The 20,815-nt window shown below is 44.8% G+C and overlaps 1 protein-coding gene across 1 annotated transcript in view; it reads left to right on the top strand.

Moving 5' to 3' along the window:
- Nucleotides 1–1,699: 1,699 nt before the first annotated feature.
- The window catches only part of LOC147452040 (squamosa promoter-binding-like protein 3), a 43,605-nt gene continuing 24,489 nt past the window's right edge, over nucleotides 1,700–20,815 (top strand). Inside the window, exon 1 of the mRNA XM_086517868.1 lies at nucleotides 1,700–3,540. Coding sequence (XP_086373994.1) covers nucleotides 2,978–3,540 — 563 coding nt within the window. The 5' untranslated portion in view covers nucleotides 1,700–2,977. The remainder of the gene's footprint in view (nucleotides 3,541–20,815) is intronic.

Here is a 20,815-nt window from a genome sequence, read left to right as displayed (position 1 = left end):
CAATAACTAACAGACGAGATGCCATACATATGCAAACATGTAATTGATGCCGATTAGAGACAAAAAATTTAGGCATAAGCAAGACACACATACGTAACATCAAGTACACATACACAAAGTAGGGCATGCACTCGCATGTAATAGAGTAAATAAGCTCAGGAGTCGTCTTTGGGAAAGCGCTACAAGAAGGGAAAGACTACATCGAGCATGCAAAGTTTCATAATTTAAATAGTTTGCAATGCTTGCCTTACCTTCGCAACAAAACCTCTAGGTTAGTCTTGCTTGTGTGGTTTGGAAGGGTGAAAAAATTTGTCGTTTGAGGGCTCCTTAAATCGGCAACTCATTCACTTTTTCATCCTAGATCCTTTAGACATGATGATGGCCACAAAGCTTGCGCCTACATAGAGTCTCTTGACTTTCTCCTTGCAAGCAAACCTTGGTGCCAAAACATCCTTTGCAAAGATGTGGGGCTAGGGTGTTTGTGCTTGAGTGTGTCTTAGTTAGGCATTACAAATCCATGGCTAGTCTACCCAATCAGATCAATGAGTGAACTAGTACATTGCAAGTCACCCATTGATTCCATGGTTTGAAATTTTCTTGTAAAATAGAAGACAATCGTGCCAGAAATAGAAAGGGACAAGCCTTACACGGGACCTTGACTTGGGGGAGAGAATTTGCATGGAGACTGCTACTAATGAACGGCTGTGCTGTGCTTGGTGGTGCTATGCTCCATATATAGGGGGGCAAGAACGTGGAAGACTCGAAGGCAGAGGAAAGGGGAGTGCGGTAGAGGTGAGATCCATGCAAAGGAGGCGAGCCTTGGTAGTATTTGACACCTTCTTTTTTGGAGGGGATCTATGGCCCCAAATCGTTGTTGATCGTGGACCATCCGATCCATTTGGAGAAAAAATATGGATTGGGCAAGGTTTGACACCTTGACCTCCCCATCGTGAGGCATATGTCTTACCACTACACTAATGCACACATTTTGTTACACAAAGGAAAGATAACATTATATTACGTTGCTTGCGATCCTAATTCACATCGAGTTTACACCATGTTCACATTTAGTTCACAGTGTCAAAATGCAATGCACATACCTTGGAGAGTTCACATATTTAGTTCAACACGAGTTCATATTTGCCCAAGTTTACACTTAGCTTACATCAAGTTCACATTCGAGATCAATGGTTTTGATCTTCACCGACACCCAATGCCGATTTTTAGCCATAGATTTCCTCTAAAATTGAGGTGTCAATTAGTGACGAGGGAAAGCGAGGGATGCGAACGCCGAGCAAGAGAATATTTGCTTTAGGCCTAAGCAATGTTCGAAAAAAAAGTGTCTTAGCTAAATATTGTGCCGTTTTCAATTTCAATTAGCATAAAGGGAAACGACCACTAAGGCCTCCCCCCTTTGGAGCAGGCCAAAAATGCCGATTGAGGGCAGGAAGAAAAGTCTGCCCCAAAATAGATAAAAATAGTACAAAAACCCAAAAAATAAACCTAATTTTCTAAACTTTCCTCTTGGTAAATTTAAGGAAAGGATTTTTGTATGTTTGGAAAAATGATTTTTCCAAAACACTGGGCCTAAGTAATGTGTCTATTTTTTTAACTCGTGCACGTGTGGGATACACAACACGTTTTGCTTTTAGGCATTCGAAAGTGCAGAAAATGAAGCGCATTTGAAAGAGTGCAGAGGTGTGGCGATCGGTTCTCTCTAGAATCACACGGGTAGTGAGGACGGAAGAGAGAGCAGAGAGAGAGAGAGAGAGAGCAGCCTGGGACTCTGGAGGCTGCCTAGAGGTGGATGTTGAAGCTTTCAGCTGCACTGGAGGAGAGAGAAGGAAGAACTACTAAGCAGATGTGTGAGAGTGCAGTGAAAGAGATGCTCATAGATGGAAAAGAGTTGGGCATTTGTGTAGAGAGAGATTTGAAGATTTGAGCAGAAGTGCGCTGCATTGCCTACCCAGCTGATGAGAGAGACTCGAGAAATCGAGACAGAAGAAGAGGTGAGAGACGTGTCAAGGATTTCTTCTGCAAGGGGACAAGCATGAAACATCCCCTTCGGTAAGCACCCCCTCTCCGTTTCTCTTCTAGTTCTACCGCCTCTTCATCATCATCATTTCTACAGTACTCTGCAGCTTTTCCTCTCTCTCTAGAGCCCACCCTCTCCTTATTAGATGCCCTTTCAAGTTCCACTTCCAGGCTTCCAGCGCCTTTCGCTCTCATCAGGTACGCTTTCGCTCCCCTTCTCCCGCAGCCATGGCAGCCTTTTAAAGCTCCAGTGACCAGTCTCTCTCTCACGAGTCATGACTCATGCCCCCCTCTCTCTCTCTTCCCGTCTTTTCTTCCCTGACGTGACGCAGTGTTAACAATTCACATACACAATAGGTATCACATTTACATGGTCTCCTCGTCTTGGGTCTTTCTGTCTCTTCGTAGACACAGTGACAACACAAACACACACTCACATGCGCGCGCCCTCTCTCTCTCTCTCTCTCTCTCTCTCTCACATACGCGCACCCACATACACACACCCTGTTTTCCTTGCTCACAGCTGTATCAGGTTTGTCCTCCTTTACCCATCTTTTACATTACCCCCTCCATAGCCATGTCTCTGCTTGTCCTCCCATGGCCCCCTTCGTCTCCCTGCTACAGTCTCAAGCTCCCAGCAAAGTCCTAGCTTTTATGGCATGTCAGTCCATGTCTCCATGCACACAGAAGGGCATTCCGCCTCGATAAAATGCTTTGCGGTCATTTTGATGTGTTTGAATCCTGAATAAGCCTCGCTATTGCAAAGAGAGCAAGTTGTAAAGAGCTCACCATGCAGCTGATTCCTGAAGAAGCCATGACTATGGAGCCAGAGGCGTCACCAGAGCATCTCTCGCCTTCATCGCACAGTGGCGGGAGAGAACACGTGAATGCAGTGCCTTGAGAGCTGTTCATGTTTCTGCTGAGGACAATTGAGCTCTGACATATGGCAAATAAGCCTGAGAAGCCAAGCAGCTATGCCTACACGAGCAATGCAGGGTTTGAAATGGAGGAGCAAAACGAAGGAGGCACTCAGATCTTTGCTTTTGAGGCTAATGAGGCCACTGATTTCAAGGTAAGCCATAATGCAGTTATGCCTCTGAATGTTGCAATGTCTGCAGCGATGCAGTGGAGTTCCGGGGTTTCCACACCAGAAGGCATTATTTCGGTTGCCGGAAAGGAGAGCAAGGTAGATATGCATGGACCTTACGGTGGTGCTCCTGTGGCTTCAAATGAGACAATGCTTAGCTTAGACCTTGGAAAAAGCATGTATTTTAAGGGCAGTGCTAGTGGTATGGCCTCTCAAGCCTCGGGTCCCTCTCTTCCTAGAAAACACCGCATTGCAGGACAAATTCCAGGGTGTCAGGTAGAAGGATGCAAAAGCGACCTTACCTCTGCTAAAGATAGTAAAGAATACCATCGCCGTCACAAAGTATGTCCTACCCACTCAAAGGCTCCTCGTGTGATTGTGCGAGGCGAGGAACAGCGTTTCTGTCAGCAATGTAGCAGGTATGTCGCAAAAGAGTTTCTTTCATTTGTTGTTGCTCATGCAGGCTACATGCTTCTGGAAAAAAGGTAGCCATGGAATAATGAAGTTTAGGTACCTTACGCGAGGAACAAGCTGGTTCTAGGGACAAGCAAGAGAGGAATAATGTATCTCTATAAGGTATGGTATTTTGCCGGCGGTTTCTTTAAAACAGTATGGTTGTGGAGAGAAAATGCAAACTAGAGACAGAATGACAAAAACACTGGCCCTCTAGCTCATATGCACTGTGATAATTTTAATGGGTACCCTGTGCCCTCTACATATAGGGGGCTAGGGTGGTTGCCTGATTCCCCCAAAATCACCCACCATCTAATGAAGGAGAGGAAACTTAGAAATGAAGAGACACTTGCACTGTTTTGGGTGTCCTAAACTAGACCAAATCCTCGGACTTGATTGTACACCAATTTGGGAACCTACACAACAAGCTCGCAGTGGCGGAAGTGATGTCTCACTCCCTATGAGTTGTCGATTGGAGTTACCAGGGCTGTAGCAGTTCTGTTAAGAGAGGTGATAAAACTCCCATACCTTCTATGAGCATCTGGATAGAGTAGCCAACTATGGAGCTGTTAGGTCCATGCTGAAGAAGAAGCTTGTCTCTCTCACGTCGATGAAGACACCAAGACATAATAAGCCTCCATCTATACATTAGGGTGACTAGATGCCATTGGCATTTGGGAGTGTCGATTCGACTCACATACCAGGAATCAAACCTATCATACTCGAACCTTAAAGAGTAACTATAATTTCCTCCATCCGCATGGATTTAATTGGGAAAGACCAGTGCTTCCCATGAATGCAGCAACTCTCATTTGCCGCTCATGTATGCAACGTTCCAGAGAGAAGCATCACTCTCGTCTTCCATATCATGTGATGATTGGTCCAACAAAACGATGCATGCATTGACTCCCATAGGACTGAGAAGTCAATTGTGTTTATGTGCTATGATAGAGAGGGAATATATCCGTCTTGTCTATCTTATTTCCTTGATTGCGGCACCATACGGTGTCAAAGTATGAGGTTTGTAGTCTTGGCATTGTGATTGTATTTGACAAGCGTACGCTATCAATTTGAGATAAATTTTTTGGTCGGGAGTCGACGGAGAATGGACATACAAAGTTTGATCTCTTTCGTTAGAGGTGGAGTCACATTTGGTATGTGTTACCCCTGGGCAAGTTCTATTGGGCTCTAGATAAACTATGGCATGCTAGCCTACATAGTGGTGGAAACAAAAAAAGATGCGTAGGTGCATTGGCTTGTTCGGATAAGCACGCGAAGTTAAGGTCGCTGGTTATGTGTGACAACTTGATGGCATGGTAGTAGTGTGGACTAAAAGTACAGTTCGGCCGCAATTTGTGAAATTGTTGATGTGGCCTACTGTAGGAAAATTGTTGATGATGTGGTTGAGTTTTGGGCGCCAATCTGAAAGCAATTGACTTTTAGGAACAACCTTTGATAGAAACTGCTGTTAGGACTAATTTTAGATTGTTTTTGCTCAGGCCAAGCATCTTTAGATATAAGGGTGGGCCTCAGTTGTAGATACACAATTTTAGAGAGTGTATTGCATAGTTGTAAATTTTCTCTATCCATATAAAGAAATACGGATAGGGGCACTCGACTTGAGGGCCAATACTCTTTCGAGTAGAACTTTGCCACTCTTGTGTCATCGAACAAGTGCATGTGTGATGTTTTTCAATTGTAATTCAAGTGTTATGATGACTCATCTCATTAGTGGATGGTTACAGTGGTATCAAAAGAATAGTCTTCTTGTTCTCACAAGAGGACGATCCTACTCAATGAAGGGAAATTCAAATCCACCTCTGGCTTCGGCAGAGGCGACCAATGACACTTCACTTATCTCTTTGCTTGGAACTAATTAATGAAATTCCCGACTTAGATCCTTGAGGACTACAACCAAAAGTTTTGGGTGCATATATATCAGCTTCATGTTAAAATGTATGCATGTCCAATGCGATCCTATTTATTTATTTTATCATTTTAGGTATATATTTTACTTATTTGACATGAGTTTGGGATGGGAATTACTGTGAGGGGTACTGAAGTGTACGAGCCTTGAATAACTTAGGAGTGCTTGTTTCACGATTCGGCAGTGATTGAGAGTTGAAGATGATGGCGGTGGCGTGGAGGCTTCTTGGGCTAATGGTAGAGTGAAAATTTAGCAAGTAGACGTTGAAATGTGGGTGAAAGGGCTGAATTTATAAGTGGGGTTGTTTTATGAACAAAAAGGGTAAGCTAGTTAGCATGGGAACAAGTGTCCAGCCACATGTTAAGAGGTTGACGCATGTGTGACAAGTGTCCTTTACATGTGTCTCTTTTGAGTCTTGTTGAAGCACTAGGCAACAAGTGCACCTTCTGAGAGGAATGTGACAAGTGTCCTTCCATTTGTCACTTTCTTGTAGACTTGTTGACAAGTGTCTTTGCCACTTGTTCTCCTTCTAGAACCTTACTTCTAGGAACTCCTTGAATGTTCCTTCTAAGCCCACACACCAAGGCATCAATTCTTTCGTGTGCAAGTATGACCTCGATATGCATGAGCTACATGTCACAGGCATCCTTTCAAGTTATCTCTGTGGGAGTGTGTATTATCAATGTTCTAACCCATTGCGTGGATCCACCTTAACCTGTGTGTAATGTGTAGGGGAAGTGATTGATGGTGAATGCTCAGGATGAGTGCTTAGTGTGTGTTCAAGGTTCCCTTTTACTGAATGAGAGAGTTTCCTTTACTGTATGAGAGATGTGCAAAGGCTAGAGAGAGAAGAGAGAATGATACTGTGAGTGAAAGTTCTGCGAGTGAGTGATAGATAGAGAAGACTAACACGAGATGGGGTTCCAAACCCCCCTCCTAGCCCCATCTCTATTGCTAGAGAGGTATTTGCTTTAGGGTGGCTATAGATTTCCAAAAGAGCTCTGCCATTGTGAATAGGCAAGGACGTGCATTGACGTGGTCGCCAAGTGGCGAAGCTTGACAGGCTCCGTAAGAGAAGGGCCGCCAAAACCTTGGACGCCTGTAACAAACTTGGACACCCCAAGTCTAGAATCTGTTGCGACACAACAAAGATTCACTTCAAAATAACTCACAATTCAAGAGTTGACACGGCCCGGTGTAGTTCCGTGCCAAGAGAGATTGGCCCCAAAGACTGGCGTCCCTTTCCATATTTCTTTTTATATTAACCTTTGAGCAAAGTACAACTCTCGCAGGTGCTCGCTCTTAGACTTTGCGTCCAGATGCTCTGAGAAGTGACACTCACTTGGGTTAATTTATTTTTACAAGGGATGCCAAAAGCATGTAAACCCAAAAGCAAAAGGCAAAAAAACAGCAAGCGTTGCTCGCGGAAATCCGTATAGTAATGCCACGTGAGCAGCGTGAATCGTGAACGTCCGTACAGCATGCCATGTCAGCAGCGTGAATCGCGGGCGTCCGTACAGCAGCCATGTCAGCAACGTGAATTGTGGACGTCCGTATAGCAGCCATGTCAGCAAATCTTGTGGTTTTTTTTAATGCTTTAGGCCCCTCGGCAATTGTCCATAAGTTGGAACAGCTTATTGGTCATGCCAGGGCATTAGTTTGTGACATACCCCCCTCTTAAAAGAACTGTAATTGCCCTTGATTACACTTGCAAAACAGACAGAGGCCATAAACCGTTTAGACAGACACTGACTCTTAAGTACCGACGCACTAGACACGACACATCTAGCACTTGTACAAAGACGACAGTGACATCACTGCACATGACATGGGCATCACATGACAAATCAATCACATAAAAATTCATTCCAAATCTCAGACCATGACTGCCAGCAACGTATTTAGTAACAGCATCTAGATCCATCCCAGACCTCACTGATGCCGGATTAACTAATTTTTATTGCGATCATGTCTATAGAGATGTCACGTGACACATCCCAACCCTATGTGTCCGTGGACAAGCTACACCACAACAGGGTTCAGTCAGTCTAGTCAGTCTAGATTAGCAGTGATTTGGCACTTTTGTGAGTCTATCGTAGACCATGCATGCCCAGTCACTTAGCAATAGATGCATATCCTCCGGTTGCACACAACATGATCATCAGTATTCCTTTCAGAATCCATCAGATTCAGTCAGGGGAATTTTCCAGTGCATTTAGCCTATTTTTCTATTTTTTGGTTATTTTCACTTATTATTTTTAAGTGAGTTTCCAACAAAAGTAGGTAGGGCAATTTTGCTAAGATAATATATAAGCAAACCCAAGTTAGCACTTTCTGGCAGAAGAGGGAATAGGAGCACATGCTCAACAGGCACCTTCTCAGCAGGACCCAGCAGTAACCCTAGCGTTTTCATCTTCATCAACACCTCCCTCAACCTTGGCGTTTTCAGCTTTGCAGATATCGCCTTCATCTCCCAGATCCCCCAGCATTGTAGATTCCTCCCAGCGCTAGCAGTAGAGAGCCTTTGCAAAAACGCCAGCCAAACTTGGAAGTAGATGCATTAGCGTTTTGTGTTTTCATCAGCAATTTCAGCAAGTAGCTTCAGCGTTTTGACTTTCATCCCCTAACCGCCGCAGATGCACACAGTTTTCAGCCTATGACATAGAAGCAGATACATCCCAAGTTGGTTGTAGATGTTCCCCCATTTTCAGCCATAAAAACGCCAGCCAAAACAGTCATTTTCAGCCACCGAAACAGTCCCAAAAAACAGCAGTTAGAAGACCACAGATTTCAGCCACCAAGTCGTCGTCGTCATCACTGTCGTCGTCATCGGCATAGTCCAAGTTGCATCAGTCCATTGCATACGCATTGTACACCTTTGTGCAATCAAAGTAGACCACTCTCGCCAACGAGAGTGGGGCCTTCGGAGGAGGGTTTTACAACCTCTCGGGTGTCGTATCTCTTCTCTCTCCTTCTCTCAGTCTCATTCACTTGCACGCACAATATCCACTCACTTTGTTCGTGATCATAGCACTCTCCGTAAGACGGAAAGCTCTCTCTTTCCCTAAGAACTAAAAGGAACCTTGAGCAATAAAGATCACTAATCTTGAGAAAATACAACATTCATTCCGTTGCACCTAACATTGGTATCAGAGCTCTGGAAGTGTTCTGCATTACTCAAGGAAAGAACCACAAGAATCACAAGAATTTTTTTGCTTGTTGCGGTCGCACGAACCCAAGTTCGCTTGGGCTTGTCGATTCCTAATCGTGTTTTCTTGAAGAGTGACAGGAATCCCAAGAAAGAAGGGCTTGTCCAGCCTCCCCTTGTGTCTCTTTTCACTCATTGAGAGCGGACTGTGTACTTAGCGGCTGGCCAATCGACGCGAGGTGGGAAAAAGCAACCTTGGTGTGAGCGCGAGGCCGCCAAGGGGTGCGCCCGCAGAAAAGAGTAGAACTCGGGTGAAGAGAAGATCCTTCTCAAATGCGATTTGCAAGCGAAAGAAAAGCTCAAGAACCCAAGACCCTCAAGAATCAAGAACCTCAAGACCCTCAAGAACCCAAGTTCCTCACGAGCTTAAGACCCCAAGATCATAGTGCATGGTCGTCACCCGAAGTGGAATGGATACTTCGCATACAGGTGATGAGCATAAGAGAGGCGATTGAGACTCGTCCCCACCTGGAGATGATTTCTTCAACCCTCCCCCTTCGCCATCTACGCCACTAAGTGCACCAAACCCTATGGAGGAAATGGTCAAGCAGACGAGGGCCATGATGGATAGACAAGAAGCAAATCGCCTTGCTCAGGACCGTGAGCGTGTCGAAAGAGCCTGTGAACGCGACGACAGAATTGCAAGAATGGCCTCAGACCAAGCAGCCAAGGACCGCGAGCGCAACGAAAGAAATGTAAGATTTGCTGTACAACAAGAAGAAAATCGCATTGCCTTAGAACGCAAGCGCGACGCAAGAAAAGAAAGAAAAGAACTACGAAAGGAGGAAGCGGTAGGACGAGCTGTAGCCTTGGAGGCTGAGCGTGAAGCTCGACGAGAGCTACGCACTCAAGAATTGCTTGCCCAAGTCCTAGCCTCGAAGACCGAACCACCCAAAGATCGTGGGAGTTCATCGAGTGGCGCAAGCCACGATGCGGATTCCAACCATCCAGTCACACTATCCAGTCACAGAAAAGTTGACTTTCAGTAAGTATGACGGTAAGATGGATGCTACAGTTATTCATTCTTGATTGCATCAATTTAATGCTTATTTTGCGACAACTAAGAAGATAGGAAATAGCAAAGTTTTGACGGCAGCTATGTATCTTGCCGGTGATGCCATTAATTGGTACCACGCATAGCAAGAGGCACAGCTAGCCGCGCACCTAGAGGCAGCCGACGATTTCACGTCCCTCTCTTTTAGTTGGGCTGATTTCCAAGACAAGCTCAAGGCGCGGTTTATGCCACCTCAGTACCTCGCATGATTGAAGGACGATTGGCGCGCTCTCAAGCAAAATGGTATGCCAGTTATGTCTTTTTCTAAGTGTGTTTTGCAGCTAGGTACCCAATTACGCATGTCGGATGATAAACGCAAAGAGGCTCTTTGGATTGGACGAGTATATCAAGTACGATGTCGAGGTATTCGATCCAATCGATCTCAACAAGGCGGTAGCGATTGCCCTCACATAGGAGAGATGAAGCACAACAAGGGAAAGCCTAAGGAGAACAAGACTTCCACAAGTACCTCACAGACTTCTCAGAACCCTGAGAACGGTAAGAATGGTAAGAATGATAACTCTTCTAACCAATCTTCCAACAGTCTCTCATCAAAGAATTCTTCCAATGAATCTAAGGGTAAGGCTAACACAACCGCTAAACCTAAGCTTACTCCATATGAAAAGGTAGCACAAGGAATTGTAGGAGGATACATCACGTCGGAAGAACAAAGCACTTATTCTAAGGAAGGTCGTTGTTTTCATTGTCACATTAAGGGTCACATAAAACGAACATGTCCTAAGCTTGAATCGAATGAATCTAAAGAACCCACATCACCCACTACATCTGTCAATGCAATGAATGATAACACGGGTGTGCCCAAAGTTTCTCAGGACCCTCCCATTGATGATTCTCTCATTAAATGTTATGGTCGTACGTCGGGGCACCGTTTTGTCATATTGTTTGACCTAGGTAGTATGCATGATGTGATCAGTTCCTCTCTTGTTGAGAGAGCCCGCCTCGAAGTTAGTCCGAGATCTCCTATTGAGGTCTCTTGCGTTCGTCGCAGTATGGACGCTCTCATCACGGAGGAGTTCTTTGATGTGTTGTTTGCAATTCAACAGACTGCGTTCACTAGAAGATTTGTTGTTTCTCCTCTCACAGGATGTGATATGATTTTAGGCATGAAATGGTTTTGTGAACTGAACCCTCTCGTTGATTGGGAGGCTAACACTTTTAACTCTCAATGCCAAAAGTGATTGTCACGTGACACATCCCAACCCTATGTGTCTGTGGACAAGCTACACCACAATAGGGTTCAGTCAGTTCAGTCAAGCCTAGATTAGCAGTGATCTGGCACTTTTGTGAGTCTATTCGTAGACCGTGCATGCCCAGTCACTTAGCATAGATGCATATCCTCCGGTTGTACACAACATGATCATCGGAATTCCCATCAGAATCCATTAGCATCAGTTAGGGGAATTTTTGAGTGCATTTAGCCTATTTTCCTATTTATTGGTATTTTCACTTATTATTTTTAAGTGACTTTCCAACAAAAGTAGGTAGGGCAATTTTGCTAAGTTTCTATATAAGCAAGCCCAAGTTAGCACTAAATGGCAGAAGAGGCAGGAGGAGCACCTTGCTCAACAGGCAACTTCTCAGCAAGACCAACCCCCGCGACTACTTTGGCGTTTTCTCCACAGAAGACCTAGCGTTTTTGCATCAGATCAGCCTTGGCGATTTGTGCACAGCAGATCAGCCCCGGCATTATCACGACACAGCAGATCAGCCTAGCGTTTTTGCATTTGCAGAACCCCGGCGACAGAAGGACCAATTTCAGCCCTGGCGTTTTTGGATTTCAGCAACAAATTAAGACCGGCATTATTCACCTAAAGTGTAGCAGATTCAGCCCGTAAAGACCATCAGTTTTCAGCCCTAAGAAACCTCATTTTTCAGCCAAGAAAACGCAGCCAAAACAGTCATTTTCAGCCACCAAAACAGTCCCGAAATTCAGCGATTAGAAGATCTCAGATTTCAGCCATCGTCGTCGTCGTCATCGTCGTCGTTGTCGTCACCGTCGTCGTCATCGGCATAGACCAAGTTGCATAGTCCATTGCATACGCATTGTACACCTTTGTGCAATCAAAGTAGACCACTCTCGCCGACGAGAGTGGGGCCTTCGGAGGAGGGTTTTACAACCTCTCGGGTGTCGTATCTCTTCTCTCTCCTTCTCTCAGTCTCATTCACTTGCACGCACAATCCACTCACTTTGTTCGTGATCACAGCACTCTACAAGACGGAAAGCTCTCTTTCCCTACAGAACTAAAAGGAACCTTGAGCAATAAAGATCACTAATCTTGAGAAAATACAACATTCACTCCGCTGCACCTAACAGTGATTCTCCTACTGTGTTTCATGGAGTGGACATTGCTCCTTCTCCATCTCTCAATGCTAATATGCAGGACAAGATTGAAAGGATTCAGGAGGAGGAGACTCTCTCAGTCTCTTTCTCTCCACAGCATGACACACAAAATTTGGATGATAAAGACAAGCATGATGCATTGCCTGTAGATTATGTGATTGTTCACAAGGATGATGTGTTAGTGGATGCTTTTTCTAGCGAAGCTAACCTCGTTGTATATTCGATCAAATACGAAGGATCGATCTTGGCTCTCGAGCCTAGGTCCCAAGAACCCCTTCAGGAAGAATCGATTTTGGCTCTCGAGCTTAGGTCCAAAGAACCATCACAGGAAGTATTATGTGTTCGCATGATTGATACGCACGCATTGTTCGAGTGTTTCATTCGTGAAGGTTTCCTGTATTTTAGTCAGCATCGTTATGTGATTCCTTTTCCTAGGCATGACATATTGCATGTTGAGCACATTTCTCTCATGGATGAGCACGAATGTATGCGGATTGTTCATTGAAAAGTTTGTATGTAAGGAAGTCACATTCCATGTCTCTTCCTTGGCATGACAGTTTCCGAAAGATCACATGATAGTATGAGCACCAAGCATGGGCATTTCCATTGTGATTTGCCACAGTTGATTGATTTCGATCAAACAGAAAAGATTCGATCTCATTGTTTGCATGTGTTTGATGAACGGGTTGTCACTCCGTCTATATGTTCATCTACATTGCATACACAGTCTTTAAAGAAGAGAAGATTTTTTTCCTTCACTTTACATGGAATGGGTATGTTCATGGTTTCGTGTTGGAGATGGTTTCAGGAATTTTCAGCCATGGAGATTCTTGAAGACGAAAGAAGCAGGACTCTAGAGGAAGTTGAAGCAAGGACGAAGCCACAGAAGACTTTGTGTCGCTTTCGGCGTAGCCCAAAGAAGCAAGCGTTGCAGACCTTTATGAAGTTCAAGTATCGCACGACCCACACATCAGAGTGGGCCGGCGAAGAGTCCCTTCTAGGATTCCGAATGCTGTTGGCGATCTCCCTCGACGCCATACAGTTCGGTACCAGTACCTCACTTCGAAAAGGAGGGGATGTCACGTGACACATCCCAACCCTATGTGTCCGTGGACAAGCTACACCACAGCAGGGTTCAGTCAGTCTAGATTGGCAGTGATCTGACACTTTTGTGAGTCTATTCGTAGACCGTGCATGCTTAGTCACTTAGCAATAGATGCATATCCTCCGATTGCACACAACATGATCATCAGTATTCCTTTCAGAATCCATCAGATTCAGTCAGGGGAATTTTCCAGTGCATTTAGCCTATTTTTCTATTTTTTGGTTATTTTCACTTATTATTTTTAAGTGACTTTCCAACGAAAGTAGGTAGGGCAATTTTGCTAAGATAATATATAAGCAAACCCAAGTTAGCACTTTCTAGCAGAAGAGGCAGCAGGAGCACATGCTCAACAGGCACCTTCTCAGTAGGACCCCAGTAGTAACCCTAGCGTTTTCATCTTCATCAACACCTCCCTCAACCTTGGCGTTTTCAGCTTTGCAGATATCGCCTTCATCTCCCAGATCCCCCAGCATTGCAGATTCCTCCCAGCGCTAGCGGTAGAGAGCCCAGCGTTTTCTCTTGCAAAAACGCTACAGAACCAGCCAGCGTTTTCTTTGCAAAGACGCCAGCCAAACTTGGAAGCAGATGCATTAGCGTTTTGTGTTTTCATTAGCAATTTCAGCAAGTAGCTTCAGCGTTTTGACTTTCATCCCCTAACCACCGCAGATGCACACAGTTTTCAGCCTATGACATAGAAGCAGATACATCCCACGTTAGTTGCAGATGTTCCCCCATTTTTAGCCATAAAAACGCCAGCCAAAACAGTCATTTTCAGCCATCGAAATAGTCCCGAAAAACAGCAGTTAGAAGACCACAGATTTCAGCCACCAAGTCATCGTCATCATCACCTTCATCGTCATCGGCATAGTCCAAGTTGCATCAGTCCATTGCATACGCATTGTACACCTTTGTGCAATCAAAGTAGACCACTCTCGCCGACGAGAGTGGGGCCTTCGGAGGAGGGTTTTACAACCTCTCGGGTGTCGTATCTCTTCTCTCTCCTTCTCTCAGTCTCATTCACTTGCACGCACAATATGCACTCACTTTGTTCGTGATCATAGCACTCTCCATAAGACGAAAAGCTTTCTCTTTCCCTAAGAACTAAAAGGAACCTTGAGCAATAAAGATCACTAATCTTGAGAAAATACAACATTCATTCCGCTGCACCTAACAAGAGATTTATGAGACCAAAATGCTATAGTCATTTCGTCTTTTAGTTCCTGCATTTAAACAAGTCAGATGAGAGAGTACAAATCATTTATATTCAATTTTGGGAATTCCATTTCATAAAGTCAATACAACAAAATACTGTCAACCCAGCAGTATCCGTGAAACCCAAAGGGGACATCAGTGACTCTGTTCAATCCAGGTAATGTGTGACAAAGGAGCGGAGTGACTCCCCTCTTGTGCAATCCCTTTGCACCAGATTCAACCTTGCTGATTTGCGGGATCTCTTGGAGTAGACGTAGCTAAACCGAATGCTTCAAGGTAAAGTTCCAAAATCTGAAGAGTATCTGCTAGGTCATCCTCCTCCATCCACTTTGCATCTAATGCCGGATAGTTCTTGATTTAACTAAGAATCGTCGAATCACTTTACCTTTTAACTTTCTTTCCTTGTGTGCCAAAATATGTTTAGGAACGAGTATCTCCTCGCTCTCTTCCACTTCGGGTTGCTTATCAGGCTCCACATCAACTGACACCTCACCTTTAAAAGGTTTCAAGAGACTCACATGCAATGCATTGTGAATCTTCCAAGTATCGGGCAGCTTTAGTCGTTGTAAGGAGACATCATTTATCTTTTCTTTAATCTAGAAAGGGCCATATTACCTCATGCTAAGCTTTGGAAAAAGCCGCTTCTTTTCTTTTTGTTTCCTTAGGCGTGTCTTCCCAAAACGTAAGACCACCCAATCGTCTTCCTTTAGTTTCAAGTCTCGTCGATGTTGATATGCTGCCTTCTTATGTCGTTCTTGAGACTTCTTTAAAGCCTCGCGGACCTTGGCAAAAGCAGTGTCCAAGTCCCTCGTGTACTAGTGGGCTTCAAAAATCTTGTCTTTAGTGCTGAGAAAGGGTGGAACCTTCTGAACACCTTGAATTATCTCAAATGGCGCCTCGTCGGTCGAAGAGTGAACCGTGTTATTGTAGGCAAATTGCACCAAAGGCAAATCTTTTTCCCATTGAGTCTTCTAATCAGAGATGTAAGACTCAATAAATCCAGAACAACTGAATTTGTGATCTCAGATTGCCCATTTGTTTGTGGGTGGAATGATGACGAGAACTGCAACCGCGTACCAATGCTCTCCCAAATAGCCCTCCAAAACAAACTCGTGAATCGAGGATCTCTGTTGCAGACTATTGTCTTAGGCATGCCATGTAATCGAAATATCTATGCAATGAACATTCTGCTAAATGGTCCGGCTTGACTGTTTTCTTCACTGGAATGAAGTGAGCTTGCTTGCTAAATCTGTCAATGACAGTCCAAATGCCATCGTGCCTACTCTGAGTCTTCAGGAGATCAAAGATGAAATCCATTGCAATACTTTCCCAAGGGCGGGTGGGAATGGGTAAAGGCTATAGTAATCCTTGTGCCTTATGCGTGTCAAACTTGACCTTTTGGCATACTAAACAACTGCGAACAAAGTCGTCCATATCCTTCATGAGTCTCGGCCAAAAGAAATAATGTCACGTGACGCATCCAACCCTATGTGTCCGTGGACAAGCTACAGCATGACCAGGGTTCAGTTCAGTCAAGTCAGTCTAGAATAGGAAGTGCCTAGCACTTTTGTGAGTCTGTTCGCAGACCGTGCATGACCAGTCACGTAGAGTAGATGCATATTCTCCGGTTACACACAGCACGATTATCAACATTCCCATCAGAATCCATCAGGGGAATTTTACAGTGCATAGACCTATTTTCCCTATTTATGACATTTTTCACTTATTTATTAAGTGACTTTTGTTGGGAACTAGGTAGGGCAATTTTGCTAAGATAATATATAAGCAAACCAGCAATAGCACTTTCTGGCAGAAGAGGCAGCAGGAACCAGTGTGTTCACAGGCAACTTCTCAGCAAGACCCCAAGATCGCTAGCATTTTTGCTCCATAGCAGATGGGCTAGCGTTTTTTTGGACAAGAACTCAGATTAGCCAGCGTTTTTGCTTCTGCATCAGCCTGGCGACAGAACCACAACAGATCAGCCTAGCGTTTTGCATTGCAAGACAACCGGTAGCAGCAGAAGACAGAAATCAGCCCTAGCGTTTTTGCATCTGCCAGACACCTTTTGTAGATCTTCGCGACGGAATCAGCCCTAGACTCAGCGTTTTCAGTTTTCAGCAGTCAGTACCCGCAATAGAACCCCCGAAACTCGTAGATCTCACCTTTCCGCAGCAGATCCTCGTCGAACGGTCAGATCCCGTGAAGTTTGCAGATTCAGCCCGAAAAACACAGATTTCAGCATCTGCGTTTTCAGCACGTTGTCGTCGTACTGTCGTCATCGACATTGTCACCGACATAGAGTCAGAATTCAGCAAATAAAGATTTGCAGATTTCAGCCATTAGCATTTTCAGATTTCAGCCCGTCTCGTCGTCGTCCTCATCGTCGGCAAGTCCAAGCATTGTAGAGATTTGTGCAATCATAAGTAGACCGCTCTCGCCATTGAGGGTGGGGCCTTCAGAGGAGGGTTTGACAACATTCTTGTGTCGTATTCTCTTCTCTCTCTATCTCTCAGTCTCATGCACTTCCATTCACAGTGTCCATTCACTTTGTTTGTGTCCATTGCACTCTCTCACTAAAGGAACGGAAGGCTCTCCCTTTCGTAAGTAAAAGGAAACCTTGAGCATAGTTCGGAGCACTCATCTTGAGCAAAGTTCAACATTCACTTCCGCTGCATCTAACATTGGTATGAGAGCTTTGGCAGTGTTCTGTATCACTCAAGGAAAGAACCAAAAGAACCACATAATTTTTTTTGCTTGTTGTGGTCGCACGTAAACCAAGACCTCTTGGGTGTGTCGATTCCTAATGGTGTTTTTGAAGAGTGACAGGAAATCCAGGAAAGAAGGGCTTGTCGAGCCTCCCCTTGTGCCTCTTTTCACTCATTGAGAGCGGACTGTGCACTTAGCGGCCGGCCAATCAACGTGAGGTGGGAAAAAGAAACCTTGGTGTGAGCGCAAGGCCGTCAAGGGGTGCGCCCGCGGAAAAGAGCAGAACTCGGGTGAAGAGAAGATCCTTCTCTAACACAGATTGCAAGCGAAAGAACCTCAAGAACCTCAAGACCCGCAAGAACCTCAAGAACTCAAGAACCCCAAGAATCAAGACTCCCAAGAATCAAGATCCCCAAGAACCCAAGTTCCTCGTGAACTTAAGAACCCAAGACCACAAGAACCCACAAGAACCTACGACTTCAGTGGATGGTCATCATTCGAAGCGGAATGGATACTTCGTTTGGAGGTGATGAGCATGAGATAGGCGAAGAAGAATTTTCCCTACCAGGAGGTTTTTCCGACCCTCCCTCTTCCCCATCTATGCCAAGGATTGCATCAGATCCTATGGAGGCTTGATGCAAGACGATGATGGACATGATGACAACGTGGCACGAAGCAAGAATGGCAGCCATGGAGCGCGAGCGCGAGCAATTACGCTTGGAGGCCAAAGAATTTGATCGCAAGTTCGCAAAAAGAAAAACAGAATTGGATGGCAAGAACGTTGTTCATGCTTCCTCTCTCATTTCTAATGTGCAAGAGATTTGGGAAAAGGACTCTCTTAGTCTCTTCTTCTCCCAAGCATGACACAGGATTTGCATGATGATTTGAATGACAAACATGATGATTTGCATGATGATCAAGATGTGATTTCTCACAAGCATGATGATTTGCATGAAGATGATGTGATTGTTCACAAGGATGATGTGTTAGTTGATACTTTTTCTAGCGGAGCTAACCTCGTTGCAGATTCAATCAATCACGAAGAACCGATCTTGGCTTTCGAGTCGAGGTCCACAGAACTGCCACACAGGAAGATTTGATCGATCACGAAGAACCGATCTTGGCTCTCGAGTCAAGGTCCAAAGAACCGACAGAAAGTATTATGTGTACGAATGATTAGTCAACACGCATTGTTTGAGTGTTTCATTCGTAATGCTATTGTGTATTTTTAATTTGTCACCGTCCTTATGTGATCCCTTTTCACAGGCATGACATATTGTTCACTGAGCACGATTCACTCATGAATGAGCAGGGATGTATGCGGATGATTCATGAAAAGCTGAAATGTTTGCATCCAAGGAACTCGCATTCTATGTCTCTTCCTTGGCATGACACAGTATTCGAAAGAGCATAAGAAGGATTGAGCATCAAGCATCGGCATTTCCATTGTGTTTTGCCACAGTTGATTGATTTAGATCAGAAAGACAAGATTAGAGCTCATTGTTTGTGTGTGTTTGATGAACGGTTTGGTACTCCGTCACTTTGTTCATCTGCATTGCATGCACAGTTTTTTCTAAGGAATAGTATTTTCCAGCCACTTTACATGGAATGGGTATGTTCATGTTTATGTGTTGGAAGTTGTTTCAGGAATTCCATCCTCGGAGATTCTTGAAGAAGGTAGATGCATGACTCTTGACAAAGTTGAAGCATTGAAGATGACTTTGTGTCGCTTTTGTCGCGGCCCAAAGAAGCAAGCGTTGCAGACCTTTATGAAGTTCAAGTATCGTACGACCCACACCTCAGAGTGGGCCGACGAAGAGTCCCTTCCAGGATTCCAGACCCTGTTGGGGATCTCCCTCGACGCCATACAGTTCGGTATCAATACCTCACTTTGATAAGGAGGAGATGTCACGTGACACATCCAACCCTATGTGTCCGTGGACAAGCTACAGCATGACCAAGGTCCAGTTTAGTCAAGTCAGTCTAGAATAGGAAGTGATCCGACACTTTTGTGAGTGTGTTCGCAGACCGTGCATGACCAGTCACGTAGAGTAGATGCATATCCACCGGTTGCACACAACATGATTATCAGCATTCCCATCAGAATCCATCAGGGGAATTTTACAGTGCATAGACCTATTTTCCCTATTTTTGACATTTTTCACTTATTCATTAAGTGACTTTTGTTGGGAACTAGGTAGGGCAATTTTGCTAAGATAATATATAAGCAAACCAGCAATAGCACTTTCTGGCAGAAGGGGCAGCAGGAACTAGTGTGTTCACAGGCAACTTCTCAGCAGGACCCCAAGATCCCTAGCGTTTTTGCTCCATAGCAGACGGGCTAGCGTTTTTTTGGACAAGAACTCAGATTAGCTAGCGTTTTTGCTTCCACATCAGCGTGGCGACAGAACCACAACAGATCAGCCTAGCGTTTTGCATTGCAAGACAACCGGCAGCAGCAGAAGACAGAAATCAGCCCGAGCGTTTTTGCATCTGCCAGACACCTTTTGTAGATCTTCACGACAGAATCAGCCCTAGACTCAGCGTTTTCAGTTTTCTGCAGTCAGTACCCGCAGTAGAACCCCCGAACCTTGCAGATCTCACCTTTCCGCAGGAGATCCTCGCCGCACGGTCAGATCCCGCGAAGTTTGCAGATTCAGCCCGAAAAACGCAGATTTCACCATCTGCGTTTTCAGCACGTCGTCGTCGTACCGTCATCATCGACATCGTCACCGACATAGAGTCAGAATTCAGCAAATAAAGATTTGCAGATTTCAGCCATTAGCATTTTCAGATTTCAGCCCGTCTCGTCGTCGTCCTCATCGTCGTCGACATCGTCGGCAAGTCCAAGCATTGTAGACAATTGTGCATTCATAAGTAGACCGCTATCGCCATAGAGAGTGGGGCCTTCAGAAGAGGGTTTGACAACATTTTGGTTTCGTATTCTCTTCTCTCTCTATCTCTCAGTCTCATGCACTTCCATTCACAGTGTCCATTCACTTTGTTTGTGTCCATTGCACTCTCTCACTAAAGGAACGGAAGGCTCTCCCTTTTGTAACTAAAAGGAACCCTTGAGCACAGTTTGGAGCACTCATCTTGAGCAAAGTTCAACATTCACTTCCGTTGCACCTTACAAATAACGCTCCACCCCCTTGAAGGCAGTGTCGATGCCGCGGTGACCCGTAAGTGGTGGACAGTGGCACTCTGTCAAAACCTTTTCCCTCAACGGTTGTGTAACACACAACATTGTTTTCTTCATCAAGTAGCCATCCCGTATGGAATATCCTGGCACTGTCTCCCTATTCTGTATCCAAGTACAAACATTGGTAAATTCGGATCGATGGTGTACTGGTCAACAATGTCCTCGAAGCTTCTATGATGGATCGCGGAAATAGCCAAGACGAGGGGCAATGCATCAGCCACTAAGTTTTTCTGTCCCTGAACATGGTCAATCTGGAAGTGACACTGCGACAAGATGTTAGCCCACCGCATCTGCTTTTCTGAAAGTTGCTTCTGCAACAGGAAGTAGCGTAGATGATCAGTAAAGACCGTGAAATCGGCTCCGAGTAGATAATGTCGCCACTGTGTAAGAGCATGGATCACTGCCAATAGTTCTTTCTCATAAATTTGTGCTACCAATTCTGGCCTTGAAAACATTCTGCTTTTT

This window comes from Adiantum capillus-veneris, chromosome 8, assembly GCF_014529385.1.
Source record: "Adiantum capillus-veneris isolate H3 chromosome 8, ASM1452938v2, whole genome shotgun sequence".
Taxonomy (NCBI): Eukaryota; Viridiplantae; Streptophyta; class Polypodiopsida; order Polypodiales; family Pteridaceae; genus Adiantum; species Adiantum capillus-veneris.
Note: the sequence above shows the minus strand (reverse complement) of the source record. Positions and strands in the feature narration are given on the sequence as shown.